Source organism: Strongylocentrotus purpuratus, unplaced genomic scaffold, assembly GCF_000002235.5.
Source record: "Strongylocentrotus purpuratus isolate Spur 01 unplaced genomic scaffold, Spur_5.0 spur5_scaffold_9, whole genome shotgun sequence".
NCBI lineage: Eukaryota > Metazoa > Echinodermata > Echinoidea > Camarodonta > Strongylocentrotidae > Strongylocentrotus > Strongylocentrotus purpuratus.
In genome coordinates this window covers 11642713-11662353 of record NW_022145615.1, presented here as the reverse complement: position 1 = coordinate 11662353, position 19641 = coordinate 11642713, and the positions used below count along the sequence as shown (strand labels likewise).

Below are 19641 nucleotides of genomic sequence, written 5' to 3'. Positions count from 1 at the left end.
CGTTATATATGCGCAGCAGAAGAGATGAGCTGACAAAACCCTATTCCTATTTGTAATAAGTGCCCCTTCCCCTTTAAAAACGTGTCATCCCCTCTGATAAAATGCCCCTATCGAAATCTAAAAGGTACCCCTTTTACTTTAACAAGATGTCCTTTTTTAAATTTCTCTTTTCTCTTTTCATCTCTGATAAGTGCCTCATTTGCTTTTAAAATGTGCCTTTTTAACTTTTCAATAAGTGCCCTTTGCCTTCCTGATAAGTCCCTGTTTTCTCTTTTTAATAAATGCCCCTTTCTCTTCTTATAAATGCCCCTTTTAACCTCTGATAAGTGCCATTTTCAAATATTATAAGTTCCCCCTGTTTATTCGACGTAATCGCCCTTTCATATTAAAGTGACCGTTTTTACTTATTATTAGACTATTATACACAAGAGCAAAATATGGTGCAGAAGGAGTTCTTGACCCTGTAAAAAGAAAATCTTGAAGATCATCCCTGATAATAATTTCATTACAATGTAGGGGTATATAGTATATACATGTACATTATCGAAAGGTTGTATTTTTTCGTTTTTAGGTTACCATTTGTGGGTGACCCCTTTTTCCAGAAAGTGGCAATTTTTGATAGTGCAACCCCACTTTGAGAGTCGTGCTACCGCCTCTGCCACTATCGTCACGATGTAATAAGTATAGACATGTTTAACTAATTAATTAGATGCGTTTCAATGACAACAGCATTGAGACCAAAAGAGAATTCTTTATCATGCGTCTACCAAAATGTTCCGTGGTGCATGTCATTTTATGAAAAATAGAAATTTGATTGCCTGGGAAGGTATTGGATAGCATTTTGTCCAACCGTCAAAGGTTGTTTAGTCGATACCTTTAATAGTGACGTGACAAGATGTTCATAAACATGGAATAAATGCATAGTAATACTGAAACTTATAAGTTATTATTTTTTTTAAATTCAATTATCAATCATAATAACTTTTGATGATGTCTGCAATCTTAAGAAACCAAGTTTTCTTACAGACGTTCTCGTCGAAATTAATAATTGTGAATCGGGCCAATTACCGGCTGGGATACTCGATATGGCACAGTCCCCGAAGAAATAAATGAAATAAAAATTGAAAGCCTAAAACAGCGAAAATCATACTTTAAGAAAAAAATAAACCATTATCTCTGCTAAGTGCAGGCAAAACAACGTAGGCACTATGCAATATTAATTCTTGTATCCGCTGTCACTATCTACATTACCTTCGCAATGCTTTGTTGTTGTTGTTGTTGATGTTGCTGTTAGATTTGATTCTTTGTATATTTGTTTTAAGTTAAGTCCCTGATATCATGACAATACTTCACTTCCGCCAACCGTTCTCTATTATTCTGTTATTTTTCATTATTTTAGCTTTTACTCTGCTTCCCCTTTTTTTAAATTTCCCTTCAGTTCTTTTTATTTGCCCTAGCTATTCTTTTTACTGTGAAATATAAGATTAAAAGAGCAAACTCGTATTTGTGTAGACTTACATGAGAGACACGTTGCTAAAGAGAGAGACGGTAGAGAGAAAGGGAGAGAAAGGGAGCAGGAGAAAGACAGAGAGACAGAAAGAGAGGCAGAAATAGAGGAGGAAAGAGAGGAGGAATGGAGAAAGAGAGAGAGAGACATACAGACATACAGACTGACAGTCGTGCATGATAGATTACAGAAAGGCACTTTAGATTTATCACAGTTATTTTGCCCCCCCCCCCCCCTCCAACAAAAAAGAGAGAATAATTGTTCTGAGAGATGTTATTATTTTTAAGTGACAGTTTAAAGATGCGATATTTTTATTTAGTTTAAATGCATTTTGCAAAACTAAACCGAGACAATTAGTTAATATATGATGATACAAACGTTTGATAACAATCATAGCTACATCACGATTTGTCGCAACGGAAATTAAATGTCACTTTTATCACAATGATCTCATTTTCAAAAGATACGTCACCTATATGAAGTGGGTCTGGGTTAAAGGTAAAGACCAGTTATGGTCAATGCGATTGCATTGTGAAAGAAACGTTGTGGAATCGATCAGAAAAGGTTGATCATCTTGCATCTAGCATCTGCAAGGTTCTGGAATCATCAAAATGATAAGAAATTTGGCCCATTCTTCGTAAAGTTACAAGCACTATACACAGAAAGATGTATATGGGACTACCCTATATCTCTCACAGACCATGAGAGAAACAAATTTACCAAATATATGAATTAGTAGGCGGTTTCCCGGCAAATTTGTTATCATCATGTATTAGTCAAAACATATTCTTTCACATGATTGGTAATGAGAGCTTCCATTTCATTTTTTGAAATTGGGGCGTTTCCAATACTGGTCTTTACCTTTAAGAGCGTCTGTAAGGGGGCGAGGGAAGGGGTGGTGCCGCCTCCAGGATTAGATATTTGAAAAGAAAGAGTACACGACACCCAATCATCACTGACACGTTGAAAACACAGGTGGTACATTCACAAAATATATTCACAAAATTGTGCTATTAAACTTTGGTTTTAAAGTGGAAAGCGGCAAGTACTTGTATGTGCCTCTAAACTAGTGAATTTTTGAATATCGTGAAGTTCCACAGAGAAATTATAGGTAAAGACCAGTATTGGAAACGCCCCAATTTCAAAAAATGAAATGGAAGCTCTCATTACCAATCATGTGAAAGAATATGTTTTGACTATATGAATTAAACAAACAATCAAATGAATAAATAAGTAAATTAATAACAAATAAATGGCAACCATCAAATAACTCTTGAGACAGTTTACATGGAAAACAAGACAAAGAAGATAAAAAGTTCTTTAAAAATATCGTTTAATGATAACAAAGAAAAATAATGCCTACATGATTATTTTGAAAGATACGCTCTCTACATTTTCAATAACATATTATCTTTCGGGACAAACGTCCAACATGGCAAGGATTATAGAAATTGATGTTTGATAAAGAAGTTCATAAATACTAAATCTACCCTTAAAAAGTCCATGGTTCATAAAATGCGCACGAGGTCAGATTAAAAAGTACGATGGATTATTTTTAACACCTAATTAACGTCAAAAGTGATAATCTTCACCTTTTCGGATAACTTTTATTGTTTGCGGTTCGAGTCCCGCCATGGCACTAAATGTCCTTTAGCAAGACATTTATCTACATTTGCCACTCTCCACCAAGGTGTTAAATTATAAAGCAGGAAGTCTTTAAATGCTGCGAGCACCGATATCGGTAGCCAAACAGAGCCGGGGTAATATTGAAGTGCCTTGAGCACCTTGCATGGTGGATATGTGCGTTATAAAGATATCCAATATTAATTATCAGTATCATTATCATTTTCGTCGATGCATGTGTACAATCGATCATACTGCCCACTGAAATGGATTTAAGAGTAAATAATTGCCTTATATATATATATATATATATATATATAATCTATGTATTCGTTGACATGGTGATCTGGGGATTGCAAAACAATTTGTGATTAAATGTAATCATGTCCCCTTTTCAATCCCCATAAATCATGTCGATCATTTATGATTTTTACGTCAGAGACGTCACACCATTTCCATCTTTTGTCCTGTTTTCCAAAGCAAGCACTAGAATGCGGTAACACATTGTCGACGTAAAGACTTCCCAGCGGTGTGCGTGCATTAATTAATTAGGTGATCATTTCAAAATTAATAATTGTTGTAGAGTAGCCGTAGTCAAGTAAATTGAAAAATTTAGGTCATGCAGTAAAGTTGAACCATTATTATTACCGGAGGTGGTCGTGTTCATTCAGTGCACAAGTTTATGTCTCTCGATCTCTCGGGGGACACCTAATGTCATATAATTATGAAAAGTGAGAAAAACTACATAGTACATTCAACCAGCATTGGAATGCATTTTTTAGGAACTGGGTTAAAATAGATTGTATATTCCTTCTAGAGGCATACTACAATGACGTTTTTTATTAACATTTATACATCTCTTGAATAATTTATTCAGTATCTTCACTCGATCCTGCAACGATGCAGAAGTATCGTAGACGAACCTGAACTTGAATTTCTCTTCCGTTTCAGGGTATGAAACGTTCTTGTAATGCCCGTGGTACATGTTGCGTCATTTTCATTCCGTCACTCCCTGCGCCAATCGGGCCCTGTGAATCAATATGATGTTTACATTGTTCAATTTGCATTCTTTTATTTTTTGTGTACGTTGTAACGCTAATAAGGCCCGTCAAAGACCACCACCGTCACTGACGCATGCAGTCGTGCGTCAGTCGAGTGACGTCTCGTATCCATGGACTCATGAATCGCAGTTTCAGTAGAGGTCAGATTTAAATTATGGTCTGGGAAAGGCAGTCACAAGACGTTAAATAACATGCCTAAGCCTAACTATCCTCTTTCCCCTTCCATCCCTCTCTCTTTCTCTATATCTCTCTCTCTCTCCCTTCTCTCTCTCTCTCTCTCTCTCTCTCTCTCTCTCTCTCTCTCTCTCTCTCTCTCTCTATCTCCCTCTTTCCTCATGAAAAGAGAAACAATGATAACGCATGTAATGATCAAAAGTGGTGTCATAAACCAATTTGGATATTCGGTTGCCTCGATCATTATAAAGTTTTCCGAAGGATCCTTTCTCTTTTACGTTAATTCAATGAAAGTACTTGGTTTATCTTTCATTTGGTGTTTTTATAAGAAAATCATAATTTAGTGTCGTTATCTTCCAAATTAATGTGGGCTGAGAACGGTAGCTTATCACTGGCCAGCTTGGACCGGGTCCTGCGGTGAAGAGCTTCGGCATCCTGTATGGTCTGGGGCTGAGTGCGACCCAGAGTTTCAGGGAGGGGTAATACGCTGAAACCCGCCAGGATCGAGAGGGTACCAAAAATGGTCATTGGTAGCCAGACCTCGTAGACATCCTGTGATTCAACGGGGAAAAAGAAAAGGAAAAGGTATGAAGAACTTAATATTGGTAAAGAAGAACATGAAAGAATAATTTCAAAATAAACATGAGCGCTTGTGAACGCTATCCATAATTTATCAATCCCACGTACAAACTTATTTATTAGTGCTTGTTTTGTTTTTCTCTCGTCACTTAGTATCTTTCAGCTAAAGATTCCGCAAGAGGAACAATCTTAACCAGAGGCGGCGGACCCGGGGGGGGGGGGGGGCAGGGGGGCACAGTGCCCCCACCCCACTTTTTCAAGTACCCCAAAAGTGCCCCTTTTTCCATAGGAAAAGTGCCACTTTAACTTTCTAAGAAGCGCCCCTTTTTACATAAAAACTGCCCCTATTACTTTGATAAGTGCCCCTATTAATTTTTAAAAGTGCCCCTCCCCTTTCCACCTCTGATATGTGCCCCTTTTATTTTGACACGTATCTTTTTTGCCTGACAAATTTTCTTTGCAATAAGTGTCTATTTTCCGTTCTCATAAGTGCCCTTTTTAATCTCTAGTAAGTGCCCCTTTTCGGGTACGAGAAGCGCCCGTTTTCACTTTTGTTAAGCGCCCCCTTCACCTCTGATAATTGCCCTATTCAAATCTTAGAGGTGCCCCTTTTACTTTGACAATTGCCCCTTTTCCTTTGTAAGAAGTGCCCCTTTCCCTTTTAATAACTATCCCTTTTTAACTCGGATAAGCGCACCTTATATTTTCACATGCGCCCCCTTTCCTTTCTAATAAGTGCCCCTTTTCCTTATGATAAGTGCTTCTTCGCTTTTTCATAAGAGCCCCCTTTCACCTCCAATAAATGCCCCTATCAATATCTGATCAGTGCCCCTTTTCTTTCAACAAATTCACATTTCCCTTTATTATTAGTGCCCCTTTTTCATTCTCATAAGTGCCTCTTTCATATAAGGTGTGTGCCCCTTTTCACCTCTGATAATTAACCTTGTTAACAATGATACGTGCCCCTTTTCCTTTCTTATAAGGAACCTATCAAAATCTGATGGTTGCCTCTTTTCCGCGACAAATGCCCATTTTCACCTCTGATCATAACCCTTTGTACTTTGACACGTGCTCCTTTTATTTTCTAATAAGTGTCTTATCCCTTCGATAAGTGTCCCCATTTCCTCTCATCATTAAACGTGCCCCTAATTTCAAGCGACTAAGAGCAATATCTCCCAAAGCTTGCTCGCTACGCTCGTTCACATTTATAGATGTTATAAGTTTGTTACTTATCAAAGGTCTTTTCAGTTTGCTGTTATGAGAATGTGCTTATTTATAACCCGATGAGGATTGATTTTTCCCTCTTTATAAGATGTAGTTTTCGCACTGCGACCTCACAAATCTTAATTTTTTCCTCGCTCGCTTTGCTCGCTCGCAAATGATTTTTTTTCGACCATCACACCCAACTGCAAGGTATGATGCTTAACCAATATTGTATACGATGTATAAAGAGAAACAAATATTGAAATCATCCCTGATAATGTAATCAAATTATAGGGGTATATACCAATGTATAAAAAATTGAATATTTTCGCTTTGAGATTTCCCTTTGTAGGTGCCCTTTTTTCCCAGAAAGTGCCCTTTTTTGTTGGTGCCCCCCCCCCCCCCCACTTTGGAAGTCGCTCCGCCGCCTCTGATCTTAACATGAAACCACCGGCAGAGTCTACTTTATATCATTTTTTTTTATCAAAGTAACGACATCCACTGACGAGTATTACGTGAAATCCCTTGACAGCCACGTCTCCTTAAAAAGACCTCGGTGTCATACACACACCAACAAATATGTGCCGACAGTTGTGTTAGTGTGCTCCTTTAACCAAAAGCACCTGAACATTTTGTCAATCTCTTTTTTTCTTGTGCTTATCACATAATTTTCCGAATTCCAAGTCCCGAGTGTCATGGATTTCTTGAACGCACCTATGTTTTATGTGTGCATTTAATCATCGGTCGACCATACAGGCAAAGGTTCTCCATAATATTCGAAGCAAACAGAGTTACACTTGATATAATTATTACTTTCGTTAAATGGGATCTGTTAAACTTTGATTGAATAAGAACATGACTCACGAGCGCAAGCAAAAACGGAGCAACGATACCACCAACTCTGGAAGAAAACGACGACACGCCCAGTCCAAGATTCCTAATAATAAAAAAAAGTTGGTATGATGTATTACTTAATAATGATAGGGGGGTATAAGAAACAGAGAAATTGAGAAAAGGTGGGGGAGAGGATTAACATAGTTCATTGATTAAATGAAGACCAAGTCTTAACCCCAAAGTTCTTAATAACTTATTTCAATTACAAAATAATTGATAATTTAAAAAAGATTGATATCGTCAAGACATGAAAATGAAAAACTATTCCTATAGAGTCAAATGTAGTACTTTTAATTCAGTTGCAAATTTTAAGTGATTTGTAAAGGGTAAAGAGGTCGAAATTCCGCACTCCAGAAATCGATGGACTAATCTAGCATTTAGGCAGCTTTCGAGAATATAATGGACCAATGAGTGCATATATCATATCCATTCAAATTCACGAGGCTCATTAAAATGGGTGAGAGAAAAAAGAAGCAATCTACCTAATTAGCAAGGTTCAGTAAACACGCATACCGTATTCCTTTCATTAATGGGATTAAATGTTATCATCTACGTCATCTTAACACGGGTAAGGTGACTTTGATGGATATGGTTTCAATCGATGTCTTGTTCATGCTCTGTGACCAGCATGGAATTAATTGGGGCATGCTACTTTCAGTGGCGGATCCGGGGATGGGGCAACGGGGGCACTAATCCCCTCCCCCCCCCCCCGGGTTTAAAAAAAAGTGGGAAAAGGGAGAAATATTTAAATGTCATAATTTATTTCCCCCCTTTCTTTCTTTCTTTCATTTTCTTTTCCTTTCTTTCTCATATTTTTTTGTTTGTTGTTTTGCTTGTCACAATTTTATCGGACTTTGCCCCTCCCCCTGCAAGAATGATCGTGATTCCACCACTTTAATTTATAACGACGTTACCTTTTACAGTCAAACCTGTCTATAGCGACCGCCCAAGGGAAACACAAAAAGTGGCCTTTGTAGACAGGTGGTCTTTGTAAAGACAGATTCCTTTAGTATACATGATTCAATGAGAAACCATTTTCAAGGGAAACAACAAATGTGGTCTTTGTAGACAGGTGGTCACTAAAGCAGGTGTGACTGTACCTTTATTTATTACCTGATTACTGTAGGGAAGAGTTCTGACGCGTAGAGAAATACGATAGCGTATGACGCCGATATACAAAATTTGCCTGCCATTGCAACGGTAACGATAACAGGTGAAAGATCTGTACCGCCCTCTGTGGTGAAAACAAAAATGAAGAAGAAATCGATAACCATAAATAAGGGGTGATCAACTAATCCCGTTTTGGTAGTTAAGACCTAGGAGCAATATACATTTATCTAGCCGATTTATGTTATTACCGAGTCTGTATGAGGTGTTTCATTTCAGACAGTATTAATTTCATCCCATTGGATTTTGCCCATTTATAGATTTCTTTTGTTGGTTGCCTTACGACACCGTGTACAATGTAAAATACTGCAATATAAATTACTACGTCACCGCCTTAATCGACGAATGAACCAGAGACAATGAAGGTGGATCGAAAATTGAAGGTAGATGACATGAATTTACAACGGAATGACTGAACGTACAGTTCCATTGTTTGATGGTTTTAAGGGTTCGGAGACCTTTTTCAGGTGTACAACTATACCATTAATTTTGTTTATATTTCATTTTGGTCCCATTACTTTACTTATGATATCCAATAAAAGCAACATAGCAAAGGAAGAAAAAAAATCTAGAGAATCCCCACAAAAGTAATAATACGCATTACTATCAATACCTGTTTCGGCGGGAATGAATACTGTTGCTATGCAGGCTATACCTCCGATAATATGACAGGCACAGAGTGGAAGCCGTCTGCCAACACTGTAACGAATACAAAATAGAGGGCGTTGACCATTGATTGTACTTATTGCACCTCAACGATGTCTTTCAAAACATGTTCAGAAAATTTGTCATGACAGTATAATAAAAGAAAATACCTACAAAAAAAAGAGAGCAAGGGGAACAAAAGGAAAGAAAGAGAGACGGGGGACAGACAGACATACTTAATTCGAGAGACAGAAAACGAATGTAAGAGAGGGACGAAGGAGATTGAAATTACGGGAAAAGGAAAAGATGAGAAGGGCATGAATGGGACGGTATATACAGACAAAAAACACCTGAAAAGTCTTTAAAGGCTTTATTTTGTGCTGAGCGTCACATAAATTAAAAAAAGACAATCAATTATGTCATGTATCTGTTGTGATTATATAGACTGGGAATTAGTTCAGCGGACATGGTTCGATAATTTGACATTTATTTATGTCTGTTTGACGCTCGGCGCGTTAAAATGATAGTACTTAACACCCTTCTGGCTCCAAACAGACGCTCCAAACAGACGGTATTGCATGTAATGAACAGAGTATACCGAGCTCACCGAGTTGGGGAAAGAGAGAGAGAGAGAGAGAGAGAGAGAGAGAGAAGAACAAAATTCATCTCAAACGTGATCGTTTGATAAAAATTGTAGAAAATAGGTTTTATGTTTGCAGAGCTACATTGTATTTTGTCTTATCAAATAGTTTTCACTTTATGCAAGAATTGTATTAGAAATAATAATTGTGCACATAGTTGCCGTAAACGTTTGTTATTTCGTAAGAACTACACGTAGCTCTACTGACCATCTGATGAGACCGGCTGCAACGAAATAGGCGGGAACCTCGACAGCTCCACTAATGAAGAAATTCAGATATGGATCGCCTGCTAAACTGTCCGTGTTCAGCGACAGTCCGTAGTAGATGACGCTATTTACAAACCTGTATTTGTGACAGAGAGAAGATTTCAGCCGTCACAAATTCATCATCAATCAGCATAATGTGTAGCAAAATAAAAATTAAAGAAAAGCTTTTTGGATTTGCTTTCTTCACTTATATATATATAAAACAGAAAACAAAAAATAATTTGTTGAGAACCACTAAGTTTTCTGGTTCTGGTTCTTAGCAGATCTCGTCGTGTATTGATTGACGGCGTTCCAATGGTGGTCTGTCTTAACATGACAGTTTCAAGTGGTACGAATCGACCAATGGTGGCCTAGCTCAAATAATGATATGACAAAAGTGTCCTATACTAAGAAATTACACCCTTTTTCTATTGGTGACTTTTTTCCAACATTTGAAGAAAAAAAAGAATCGACCATCATTGCCCGTGCCCACTCGAGACCTAATAATTATCCCTCACGGGACCATGCAGTTGCGTTAATATATTAACCTTTTCTCAAATGTGGGATCTTAATAGTGCAGGCGTATATCCAGTGAAGGGGAATACGACGCCCCTCCCCCTTCCCCGCACCGTTTAAATATTAGGGGGTGTTTCACAAAGATCCTCAGTTGAACTTACCTCTAAGTTGGACTTAACAATTATGGACAGCCGTTAGCATCCTTGAAAACATTTAGTAAAAGTTATTTTAAAAGGCATACAATGTTGATTCAAATCATTCATATTTTCTATTATCATAGGAGATTTCATGTTCTTGATGTGGTGTATATATAAAAAGTCTAAAATAATTGAATTTTCGCTTTTGAATATATTTTATTTTAAGGCTACAAATGGCTCTCCATAATTTTTAAGTCAAACTTAAAGTTAAGTTTGACTGAGGATCTCTGTGAAACACCTCCCTGATATGATAACCTTAAACCATAATTCCATATTGATGATAATCCAAAACTGTCGATTCTATATTTCAATAAATTGATTTGATTTGATTTAAACTAGCCTGTAGAACACTGAGATACCAAGATCTACTATGCCCCATCCCCATCTACAGATGAACCCCCTCATCCCCTTTTATCCATTTCGGGATACGCCACTGCTTACCAAACAAATGCCATGATGATAGTCAGCTTCCTCATGTTCCGCGTCCGGATCAAATCAAGAAGTGTGAAATGTTTCTCCGCGCCAAAGACCGCATCCGACTCCGAAAGCGCGTCCATGCTTGCAATGCTGTACCCTTCCACAAGGGTAAGCGTCTTCGTATCGCCATTCGTAAGGTCGTAAAGGTCGGGATCCGATGCTGCAGATACTTGTCTGAGCTTGGCATTGACTTTAGTTCTTCTGGACAAGGTCCAAATATCGTAGTTGGTCGAGGTGTTGGCCTGATGAGCTTGGGACAGTATCGGTGATGGGATCTCCTTGCCATTGAATTTGGCAATCCTCTGCAGGTTTGCTTCCGCTTGGTCTATTTTCCCGCGGGACAATAGCCATCTGGTTGATTCTGGAATTGCTCTGAATGAATAGAAAAATTGAGGGAATATCGCCAGGCTTACTATTTGTAGCTGGTAATTCAATGTCATTTTATCGCTATAGGATATCGGCTCACTACTGACTATAATTGTGTTTTTTTTATTTGAATCTTATTTTTACGTACTGTAAAGCAGGGCTCCCACTTAGCCGAGTTGGAACCTCGAGTTGTGGCCAGCTGGCGCGATCTTAAAGCAAGCCGTTTTATTATTAATTGATATCAATAAATCAATTCTTGTAATCAAGAAATAATTTTTTACGTTGTAAAGCGATAGTAATTCTTGATATCAAGAATTCGATTTCGTGATATCAGCAATTCGATTTCGTGATATCAAGAATTCGATTCTTGATATCAAGAAATATGGTTTAATGATAAAACTGCTTGCCATAAGATCGCGCCAGCTCGCCAGAACTCGAGGTTCCAACTCGGCTAAGTGGGAGCCCTGCTTTAACACTTTAAGATGTTGGTTGAAGAAAGGATCTTGAATAATCACCGGAGAAACATGATAACAGTTTATTGAGATTAAATAAAATATACAGTAGGCTAATACAGTTGCACCATGTGAGAGCGTGGGGGATTACGGAGTCCTGAGCTTATAGTTCTAAAGAGAACTATAGCGCTTGTTGGAGAGGATAGGGGGCTCGGCGGACTATCCGTCGTCATGATGGGCGTTTCAGGTTGGAGTGCAAATGCCTTAATTCAAGTTCTACAACTAGTGCCCTTAAACTAGTCTATTCCTTTCGAAAACACCCCGGCGGTGTCCTTGTCCACGACATGTCCTAGCTATATAGTTACTTACGCTATGATGAAGACAGTTAATATATTGGGCAATGAGATGGCGAGTTGAAGGTAGACCCAGTCCTTGAGGAGATAGGCCAGGCCCGGTAATGACATGATTCCTGAAGCCCAGAAGACGGTGAGGAGGATACCCGCTGGTCCACGCTTACTCGGTGTAAACATCTCCGTTACCATCACGTAAGACGTCAGGTCGATACCCTGCAGATAACAACAAGCAAATAATTACCATTGGTTAAGGTGATGGGACAAACTATCACTTCCGATGCGATCTGGATACAGCTATCTTTCCGAAACGAAGCTGAGGAAAGATAGTGTATACATTTAGATCGCCGAGGAAGTGATAGTTTGCCATCGCCTGCTTTATATTCCATATCGGAAACATTTCGGAAATAATTCCGTCATTTTAGAGCAACAAGCTATTAATTAACAGATAGCAAATGGTGTACGATACGTACAGTGTATGCAGTACTTACGTACGTACGTATGTACGCAACTTCGGTGAAAGTGCGTTGCACTGTGTAGATATGCTACTATCTACACAGTGCAACGCACATTCACTAAAGTACTATCTACACAGTGTAACGAACCTTTCTTCTCCCATCAATGATGGGCGAACTATCTTTCATCACATGATTTACTTTTGACCAATCGTAGAGCAAGATTCTTAGTATGTGGAATATATATAACAACGATTAAAAACATTTTTTGAGTCATCTTCGTCGCCTTCATGTATGATATCGGGTCAATACCCGGCAGATAACAAAACGTATTAAAAAGTTTTATAAAAACACATCTTTGTCACCATCACGCATGATCCAGGTCAGTACCCTATAGATTTAACAAAAAAGATTTTACAAATGTGTTCATAAAATGTCTTCGTTGTTGTCGTTGTGATTTTTACCGTGATTTTAGCTCATAATGAAAGAGCAATTCCTAATGTAATTTTTGATAACATTTTTTTGTTTGATTCATTTGAGGATGACTCTAAAAATACTGTTCCCAGCATGATATCTTACAAAGCTGTGATCGAGGAAGAATATAGTTAAAAAGTATGGGTACAAAAGAGGAAGCCATTGTGTTTGTAACTTTAAAAACGTGACAAACTCGAAGTAAGTATAGCTTCATCCTCCAAGCTCCAGGGGCGGATCCACAAAAATGCCCCCCCCCCCCCGGCAACAAAAGAAGTAAAAGGAGTTTTAGCTCATATTGGTCGGCGCGATTTCCCCATTTCCGGGGGCAAACAAGTAAAAAGAAATTGTTAGTGCTCACTACCCCCCTCCCCCCACTGAGTGAAATGTCGGTCGACGTGATTTTCAAATTCAGCCCCCCCCCCCCCCCCTATTGTAAATCCTGGATCCGCCACAGCCAAGCTCTATGTTATATCTTAAGAATCTCTCACTGGTGACTGGCCTATGAGTCTTTCGAAAGGACGTTACACTTTCATTCGATTGTACTCATCTATTAAATCTCGACCATTTCCTGGTAATAAGAAATTGTTTGCTTGTAATCTGAACAACATACTGCCGATCTCTACTCTCTAATAATCGACATCAGTGGCGAAACACGAGCCTAGCTATTGAGGGGGCGCTTCTCTGGCTGGATGCATGGATTGTGGGCAAAATTATGAAAGCCACCGAGCGAGTGTTGGACGGGGTTGGAGGGGTCATGACATTTTCTTGGTACGTTCCCTCCTCTTCTCTCTCTCTCTCTCTCTCTCTCTCTTTCTTTCTCTTTCGTTATTTCTCTCGCCATTTGATTTGAGCCCCCTCCTGTAATAACCCCGTTGATCAAGAGCAATCGAGATTGAACCATTGAGTCCTGAAACTCATTACGCAAATTAAGGACCGGTAATGTGTTTCGATATGCGATCGACATAAAGTGATCAGTACTTTAATATCTAATTAAAGGCTGTTTGTCTTACTTTGCAGTTGCATGTATCTGATTTCAAATGCGAGTGAACAGCACACACGATGGATTATTAAAAACAGAATCATTGTTATTGAAAAAAAGAAATATATGATTTTGTCTTATTTACCCAGTACTCGTCCTGTGGGCCCTACAAACATCAGACCCCTCCCCTACATAACATGCCTTTACTGCAGTTTGTTTCTTTTATGTCTGTTTGCAAAAAAGTTTGCAGCAAACACGTTCAGTAATTATTACATGCAGTATTACATGCAATAATTACATGCAGTAATTACTAACAAGTTCAATTTCTTTCAGACAGATACATACCATATTTGTCAACTGATGCATTAATTGGTCTTGATGTAATTCGCCAATTCAAAGGTTTGAACCCTTTAATGCAAAGAGCTGACAGAATAGTGACAAAGCACTCTTCAAACGAAAGCGAAAGGATGATAATTATCGTCTAATAAAAGTCTATTGGCATTTTTAAAGGCACGGCTGTAAAGAGCTGGAGGAAAAATATCGACATTGATTATTTATTGGGTGAGTCGCTGTTCATCGTGTCCTTAATTTCTTAAAGGTATATACCAGTTATGGAAACGCCCCCCTCTCAAAAAAATGAAATGGAAGCTCTTATTACCGATCATGTGAAAGAATATGTTTTGACTAAAAATACGTGATGATACAAATTTTGCCGGGAAACCGCTTACTAATTGATATATTTGGTAAATTATTATATCGATCCGGCCTGGATAAATATCGCGTATGCACTTCAACATTGAACATTTGGGCATATATTTCTGCTTTTTTTGCGAATTTAGGTTAAAGTATTGCCATCTAAACCTCTGAAGGCAATATTTAAACAAAATTGAATAGATATTTTGTACCCAGAACCCTTGAAACGTAATTTTACCACTACCGGTCTATTATCTTTAAACTTTGATTGTCAATACATCCCATCGCGCTATCTAAGATTTCATTTGAACTCATTTCACTCGGGATGGGAGATTGTTGATTTATCGCTATATATTTCCTAAACTGTAATGATCTTAGATCAAATTTCTAAAATTCAGAAAATATATATTACAACAATTAAAATAATGACAGTTTTTTTTTTTATCGAAGATTAAACAGTTATGATACTTCGTTCGGCTTTTTCTTCACTTATCATCCGTAATTCAATAGATTCTTAATAAATGTTTTACTTACTTTCATCAAATACAGTACTCCTAAAAATTAAAGGATAACTTTATCTCCGGCCTACCAACCCAGAAAAACCAACTACACTATTCCGTCCCCCCCCCCACCCACCTCACTGCGTGAACATGGGGTTACGGTTGCCAAAATGGTGGCATTTCCAAAACTCTCTTGGATGGGGGAGGGAGATTTCCACCACTCTCTGCACGGGTAGCGTGATAAGTGAGATGCTTAACCCAGCCCCAACCTCGTATAACACTATAAAAATCAGCATCATCAAGACCCAATAGATCTCAAAGACGGTGTCCAGTGGTGTATCCAAACCTTGGTATCACGAGGGGGCAACACATTTAATCTTACTGTCAGGGTTTTTTCGTTAAGGGTGGAGGGGTACAGCCCAAAATGGATAATCTTTGGATAATATAACTGTTTTTGTATGTTTCATTTTCTTGATCGGAAATTTGTAAGATGGGGCAAGTCCCCCCTCCCACCCTTGTCCCTCATTCAAATACACCATTGAGGATGTCGTACCTGTTCGAAGACGCCGACGAAGAACCGGAGGGCGACGAAGGTCCAGTAGTTGGGAGAGAAGGCGACTGCGACACCGAACGCGATTTGGGCCCAGATCGAAATGAACCAGATCGGCTTCCTTCCGTAACGATCCGATAGCTGTCCAAAGACGAGGGATCCGACCATGACGCCACCCATGAAGATTGACATCGAGAGATCGACTTTGCCCTTTTCATCGCACACCAGATTCCACTAATAAAGCAAAATGCAACAACAACAAATTTTAGAAATAATTGGAAAAACATTGCCGAAAATACATTCCATACTGATCAATTTAAACATTTAAAATTGCATCGAAATTTAAAAAGTATTTTAATCACGTTTATCCTTATAAACACTAAAGTTCACCTCAAAGTTATGCAATATTGTATCATGCGTTTTTATAAACTTTTACTTAGTTCATACATTTAAACATCCACTTTCGTCAATGTCTGGGAAATCGAGCAAACTAACTGTTTATATTCTGATTGAACATTGAAGATAATTATACAAGCTATGCATAAGGTCATTAAATCGTGTTTTTTTTTCGAGTGCCGTTCTCTCCATGATTGTGTTATGTTACTTTTTTGCTTCGTTTTTTTTTTGTTTGTTTGATGCTTAGCTTGGATATTGTGGTTGCTTGTATTACTTTATATTACTATATAATTGCACGTTATGTTGAATGAACGTTAAACGTTTAAAAATAATTTTTGGTAATATTAGGCGTTCTCATATTTTGGTATTGCATGGCAATATCATTCTGGATATCAAACATTTGAAATGGCCCAAATCAAGAGAATGATGTTAATTTTATATCGGGGTCAAGCAAGTAACACTTTGGGGCGGTCCGGCGATGTATATTCGTGTGTGTGTGTGTGTGGGGGGGGGGGGGGGTACTTGGTAATGTGGTCCCGGTGCATTATACAGTGCGTCCCAGAAAAAAACGAAACGGTGAATTATCGATGTTCTGTTTATTTGAAGTAATGCTTGCATCAAGTCTTTCGTCTTCTTTGTGCATGGCTGATCGTCAACGAAACGGATTAAAGTCTTTTGTCAACTCTGTCTCTTGCTACGGCAGGTAGCCAGTGAAAATTAATTCGTTTAATCAAAATATGGAAATGCAAGCATTACTTTAAACAAACAGAACTTTGTTATTCCGGGCTCATTTTTCCTGATTGAGGTGTCATATGGAAGGGCAGAAATTGAACTTTCTAGAAATGTGATTTTCTCTTTGAAATTCAGATACCGCCCACCATATGACTTTTTCGTATCCTTTCTTCAAATTGTTTTTAATCACTCAGGCGTGAAATATACATCATACGAGTCGCATCAAATGAAAGAGGAGGATCAAAGCTTTCCAAATGTCATTTATTAATTATAAATGTGATTAAGTTATGCTAAAACGTCGATAATTCTCGGTTTCATTTTTTCTGACACACACTGTATAGGATAAAACTTGAAGGTCGTGATATGAAAAGAAGGGTAAAACTAACACGGGGGTGGAAAATGTAGAGATTCTTGTATTTATAATCAAGTAATTACTGCGAGTCAATTAACTCGTTGTGTCAATGTTAGAAGTCCTTAAAACGATTTGGTTTGATACTACACGCTTTACAAATTTAAATGGAATGAACTATATATACGTAAGACCAACAGCTTTTATCGACCTTTGCTTTTATGTACATTTCAATGACGTAGGCTATTATAAAATACACAATCTGTATGTGACAGGCATCATGCAATTGTATTATATTTGAGATTCGCCGTTGACAAAAGTATTGATTTTTTTCAACATTAATTAATACATGGAAATTTAACTCAAAACACTCTCAACAGTAATACGACGTTTTCCAGACATATTATTATAGCATCAATTTGTTTAGGTGGATGCGCAAGTCAAATAACAATTAAGAGAAGAGGGAGAGAAAGAGAGAGAGAGAGAGAGAGAGAGAGAGAGAGAGAGAAAGAGAGAAGAGAGAGAGAAAGAGAGGGAGAGAGAGAAAGAAAGATGTGGCCTGGGTGGGTTCCTATTTCAGCGAAAGTCATGAACTTGTGACCCTGTGAGATCAAGAGGCATCCATTGAGGATATACTAGAGGTCAAACCTATTCGATTCACAACGAACAAGACCTATATTATTTTTTAAGGATAAATAAATTATTGTGCCACAAAAACAACAAATTAGCCAAGGGAAAAGAGATTTCGAATCTTTAATTGCAAATTACTGGTAACATAATATATTCAATGTTTTTGTTTGTAATCAATCTGGTCTTGTTGAACGACAGTCATGTTATACCCTCAATTGGCATACAGTTGTAATCCAAAAAAAAAAGATGAAGCATAACCCCCTCCCTTAGAAGGCCTATGTATCCTGCATGTATCCTATAGGCAATGCACACAACCTTGCAAATTGTTTAAAGCTCGCATGCTACTTTATAGTAACCGTAACATATCGCCGCCTGTACCGACCCCTCCCCCCCCCCCCCCCCACCCCCGTATACAAGGCCCCTGGGAAACCAATCATTCGTTTGTGAATATTCTTACCTCTGTTGCAATTGTTTTACCATAGAGCTCTTCATCATAAATCCAACCATCTGTGCACCCCTCCGTCGCATTGCCAGCGGTGAAGTTCACGTATCTCGAACAGCTGGAATTCACCGGGTCTTCGCCATCCACCTTCCCCGGCTCAAGCGGGTAGTAATGATTCCAAGGATCGCCGACATCGTCCGCGGGACCCCCCACTGGAGGAATCTGACAATGATGCTCGGGAACCGCCCCCAGGAAGCCGATGGCGAGCATATGCCAGGACTGCGTGAGTTGTCCGACGAGGCATATGAGCACGTAAACAATGGTCTGATATCGACCGAAGTCGCCTAAGGATTTGAGCGCGTCGTCGAGTTCCATGATATGAATGTTTACGTCACAATGGTTAAGGCATGTAGTAGGTCCATGGTTTAGGCTTCTGGCGGTCGCCTATACTATTGCTAGGTTATGCAAAGATCAGTGTTCATTCCGCGGTAACCCTAATAGATACCGTTGGATCGCTGTACAAATATAAAGAAGTACTCAATCTTCTGTATTATCAAACAAGGTATCGCGTAAACAACACCCTGACTGCAAATATATACTACAGGAGTAACGTCCAATGAGAGCTAGTATCTTATCTATAAGTGTGTAAGTATGCATTAATTGCCTGTTTCAAGTATGTGTTTATAATGACATGCGATATAATAATAATGCTCATCCAACAATCTGCATTATTTCTTTCGAAACTGATCTGATGTTCTCACAGGAGTGACAGACATGTCAATTGAAAACAAAGTTTTTATAACAGGCCTGCATGATCACAACTAGATTTCAAAGAGGTTGTTATATTCTTGACAATATGTGTTGTCATATGTATTTTGTGTTGTATTTATTAAACTTCATTGATGTACATCAATATTCTGTTTATAAACATATAATCAATTTACAATGTAATGTAACATATCAATATTCTGTAAACATATATACCGTATAAATAAATTTACAATACAGTGTTTATAGCAAAACAGAAGGAAAATTATATCCAGAATCAATCGAAAGAAAGCTGAAAGAACTGATAAAATGATGAAGATGCAGAAAGGGAGAAAGATCTTTATCTCGCACATAAAAGGTGTTCACGCACGCACGCACAAGGCGATACAATGTGGCGACGTCATATTCTAAAATTGTTTTTCCACCTACAATGAATAAATCAAATATTCATAATTATTTAATTTACCCTTTCATGATTTTATCGCCTACATGAACATCTCCTCTGAGGGCTTTATTAAAGATAGTTTAACAATCGTAAAGGAATTCAAAACTGGTCGAAACGAAACCGAGAACACC

General features: G+C 38.2%; 1 protein-coding gene across 1 annotated transcript; it reads right to left on the bottom strand.

The window, feature by feature from the left end:
• Positions 1–4462: 4462 nt before the first annotated feature.
• LOC586938 (organic cation transporter protein) lies at positions 4463–18793 on the bottom strand. The gene is made up of 9 exons (XM_030977346.1): positions 18313–18793; positions 15752–15982; positions 12117–12313; positions 10894–11301; positions 9702–9836; positions 8822–8907; positions 8155–8275; positions 7012–7084; positions 4463–4917 (listed from the first exon to the last, which is right to left on the bottom strand). The coding sequence occupies exons 1-9, from the start codon at positions 18670–18672 to the stop codon at positions 4699–4701; spliced, it is 1830 nt and encodes a 609-aa protein (XP_030833206.1). The 5' UTR covers positions 18673–18793; the 3' UTR covers positions 4463–4698.
• Between the last annotated feature and the right edge of the window lie 848 nt (positions 18794–19641).

Excerpts from the sequence above, each read along its gene's own strand:
- LOC586938 (XM_030977346.1), bottom strand. The coding sequence starts at position 18,672 with ATGGAACTCGACGACGCGCTCAAATCCTTAGGCGACTTCGGTCGATAT. Across the intron at positions 15,983-18,312 it reads GTAAAACAATTGCAACAGAG|TGGAATCTGGTGTGCGATGA; the intron begins GTAAGAATATTC and ends TTGCTTTATTAG. Across the intron at positions 12,314-15,751 it reads TCGTCGGCGTCTTCGAACAG|GGTATCGACCTGACGTCTTA; the intron begins GTACGACATCCT and ends TGTTATCTGCAG.